At 56.4% G+C, this 3,564-nt stretch overlaps 1 protein-coding gene across 1 annotated transcript in view; it reads right to left on the bottom strand.

The window, feature by feature from the left end:
* Nucleotides 1-3,564, bottom strand: part of F7 (coagulation factor VII) — a 13,298-nt gene that overhangs the window by 3,837 nt on the left and 5,897 nt on the right. Inside the window, exons 2-3 of the mRNA XM_017502629.2 lie at nucleotides 2,331-2,444; nucleotides 525-665 (exon numbers count right to left, since the gene is read on the bottom strand). Coding sequence (XP_017358118.1) covers nucleotides 525-665; nucleotides 2,331-2,444 — 255 coding nt within the window. The remainder of the gene's footprint in view (nucleotides 1-524; nucleotides 666-2,330; nucleotides 2,445-3,564) is intronic.

Below are 3,564 nucleotides of genomic sequence, written 5' to 3'. Positions count from 1 at the left end.
AGAGCGGGCGTGGGGTGTCCCTGCCTGAGACACAGCATGCGTGGGATGTCTCTGTCTTTGGAAGTGCAGCCCATTAGTTCCAGGCTGGTTTGGAGAAACATCCCATTTTCCCAGGAGACTTTACAGGTTTAGGAATGCAGACTGGGGCAGCAGTCAGTACAGACATTGGCTGTGTCAAAGCAGATTCACGAACCCTAGCAGAGGTCCCACGAGTGGGGGTGGGATGTGAGACAATGCCTCACTTGTCTCCCCTGGCCTGCCTAGAATGGGCAGAGGGCCTGAGGCCATTCAGGGACTGCCCCAGGGTGCCCATCCTAGGCAATATGGCTCTGGCCTGTGCCACCTTGGTGCCCAGATCCCGCCTCACAGTTGGTCAGCGCATAGTGGGTGCTCAGTAGATGCGAAGCCACCCCCACCTGTCTTTTGTCCAGTAAGATAAGCCATAGTGGGACAAGGATGGGTGTCATCTGGACTGGGGGCCATCTGGTACATGAAGCCACAAGCAGCCCCTGGGGCCTGGTCACCTGTGGGCATGCAGGACACGCCATCTGCCAGCAGCGAGTATCCCTCGTGGCACCGACAGGAGCGCCTGGTGCCCGCGTGGTCGCTGCAGTACTGCTCACAGCCGCCATTCTCATTTATGCAGATCAGCTGGTCGTCCTTGTCTGCGGACAGGAAGGGGACAGCCCGAGAGTGGCCTCTTGGAGTCAGTGAGAGCCAGCCCCCTGGGTCAGCAGCGGCATTCTGCCTGGAAGGTGGCACTTAGCCGTGGGCGACAGAGACTGAGCTTGGCACCAACTGCTCCACGGACTGATCCAAAGGACGAGGCCTGGATCAGGAGTCACATGTCTGAACAGCCTTGTCAGCTGGGGGCAGCGCTGGCTGCAGTTGCATTTGGGGGATGCCTGGCTGGTGGGCAGTGGCCTCCAGGGCGACCGCTTTTCTAAGCAGCTGATGGGAAGCTGAAGGGTGCCTGGAGGAAAGTGAAAGTCCCTTGGGGACAATACAAGTGTCCAAGGGACTTCCAGTCAGAGACCAAACTGGCAAGAGGACCAGAGAGCTGAGATAGTTCTCCATGCTGTCCTCGTGCTGCCATGGGCCAGCCTGGGGACAGTCAGCCCCAGCACTGGCAATGGGTTCAGACAGAAGACACAGAACCGGCAGCCCAACTGCTTGATGCAGGCAAGGGGAGTGGCCCTGAGTAAGCCAGGACTCCGGCGGGGAGGCTGCCCTGCAGCACGCACACCAGAGCTGCTGGGCACTGGGGCTGCTGGGCACCAGGGTTGAGCAGAGCTCTGAGGTGTCCTGGGCCCAGATGACCAGCAGGAAGCCTTTCTCCTCAGCCTCCCCTACCCTGCTGGGCTCTCCTCTGCTTAGAGAAGAAAGCGGCTGCTGCCTGAGAGAGCTCATTCAGTGTAAGAATGTAGACGTGGATGGTCAAGGAGAAGGGGCAGCCTTTGCCTTGGCTCCTGGGAAGTGACCGCTAAGCCCTTGGAAGGTCCTGCCTGAGGGAATGTTGTTGTTTACCCAGGCCTTGGGCCATGCTGGATGGTCTAGCTGACCATGTGATGTATGGCGGGGCCTTGGGCCATACTAACAGCTTGGCCTCTGGAGGGGCTGGGACTTAGGTCAGCCACATGGGAGGTCAGCTGGGTCTTTGTGACTGAGCCCTGATAAAATCTCTGGACACCAGGGCTCGTGGCACTTCCCAAGTTGGCAGTATTTCCCACGGTCTCGTCATACATCGCTCTGGGAGAATTAAGAACTGTCCACATGACCCCACAGGGAGAGGACAACGGGAAGGTTGTGCCTGGGCTCTCTGCAGACTTAGGCCTGCATCCTTTGCAGTAATACACAGTAATGGTGACTGTATCCACTTCAGTGGGTTCTATGAGTCCTTCCAGGGAATGACTGAACCAAGGGAGGTTGGGGGCCCCACACTTTGCAATAATTTAATATTCAGAAGGGAAAACCTTCAAACCTTTGTAATGGGAAGTAGAGAAGGGGAAGTTTACCAAGCTGTCTTGCCTGGTGGGATGTGGAAGTGGGACAGGGACACTAGTACTCTTGGCTGGGCCCTCTCGAGGGCTGAGAATTTCCCAGGGCGGGGAGCCCAAGGGGCCGCTGAGTCTTAGAATCTTGGGTCCCTCGATCAAAGACCTGACTGGAAGGAACTTCAAGGTCACCCATACCAACTTCCAACTGGGGCTGAGCCCAGAATGCCTGGTCCACACACCCCACCACGGTGCACCCTGCAGCCCGTGGGCCAGGCTGCCTCCACCAGCTCCCCCGGTCCCTCTGCAAATACGGGACCCAAAGCGGGGCCTCACTTGTCTCACAGTTCCGGCCTTCGAAGCCAAGGAGACAGAAGCAGATATAGGACTGGAACTGGTCCTCGCAGGAACCCCCGTTCTGGCACGGACTCGAGGCACACTGGTCCCCATCTGTGGAGTGGGCTGGCGTCAGTACACTGAGAGAAGGCCGCAGGCAGCATCGGCGGGTGATCATCTACTCACCACTGTAAGAAATCCAGAAGAGCTTCTGAGGAAACAAGAGAGGAAGCCCATGAGCCACACCTTCACCAGAGCACCCGTCAGTAAGCACTGGACAAACCACGAGCTAGGGTTGGGAGCTTGGACCTGGGCCTGGTAGGGTGGGCTCAGGGAGCCAGACTTTCCTCTGGAGCCAAGGGAGGTTTCTCCTAATCTCGGCCCCTCCCCAGGACATCTGGAACTATGGGTAACCACGCATTTCCTGCTCCCAAGTCAGAATAGCCGGGGTTCGGCCCTGACCTTCTGTTGATGAGCTGTGGACCTGGGGCGAGGGACACAGCCTCTGGGCCACAGCTCCACCTCTGACAGGGCAGCCACACACACAGCTGACACTGGGAGAAGGTGCAGTAGCAGATGCAAAATATTCCACAAACTACAAAAGCACTCCACAGAAAAAAGTGATTGCTGAAGAAACTTTTGGCCATCTGAACTCAAACTCACAGGGTGCTGCGAGAATATAACAGATGAGAACTGTTTGAAAACTAGGTGTATAAAAATACTAGGCATGACCATCCTCCATTTGCCTGGAGATGACCATGTTGGCCTGTGTCTCAGACAGCTGGACTTCCCGTGAGTGTCAGGCTTCCTGTGAGTATGAGGCGTCCTGTGAGTGTGAGATGTCTTGTGCATATGAGATGTGGTTCTCTGTGACTAGGAGGCATCCTGTGTGAGACATCCTATGAGTGTGAGGTGAGATATCTCACATTGTGAATGTGAGATAGTCTATGAGTGTGAGGTGATCTGAGAGTGAGGTGTCCTGTGAGTGTGAGTCTGTCCTGAGTGTGATGTGATCTGTGAGTGTGAGGTGATCTGTGAATATGTAGTCTGTCCTGTGTGAGGTGATCTGTGAGTGCGATGTGATCTGTGAGTGTGAGGTGACCCGTGAGTGTGATGTGATCTGTGAGTGTGAGGTGATCTGTGTGAAGTCTGTCCTATGAGTGTGAGGTGCCCCGCGAGTGTGAGGTGCCCCGTGAGTGTGAGGTACCCCGTGAGTGGAGGTGCCCCGTGAGTG

This window comes from Cebus imitator, unplaced genomic scaffold (assembly GCF_001604975.1).
Source record: "Cebus imitator isolate Cc_AM_T3 unplaced genomic scaffold, Cebus_imitator-1.0 Scaffold14, whole genome shotgun sequence".
Classification (NCBI taxonomy): Eukaryota; Metazoa; Chordata; class Mammalia; order Primates; family Cebidae; genus Cebus; species Cebus imitator.
This window is presented reverse-complemented; position numbering and strand designations above follow the sequence as displayed.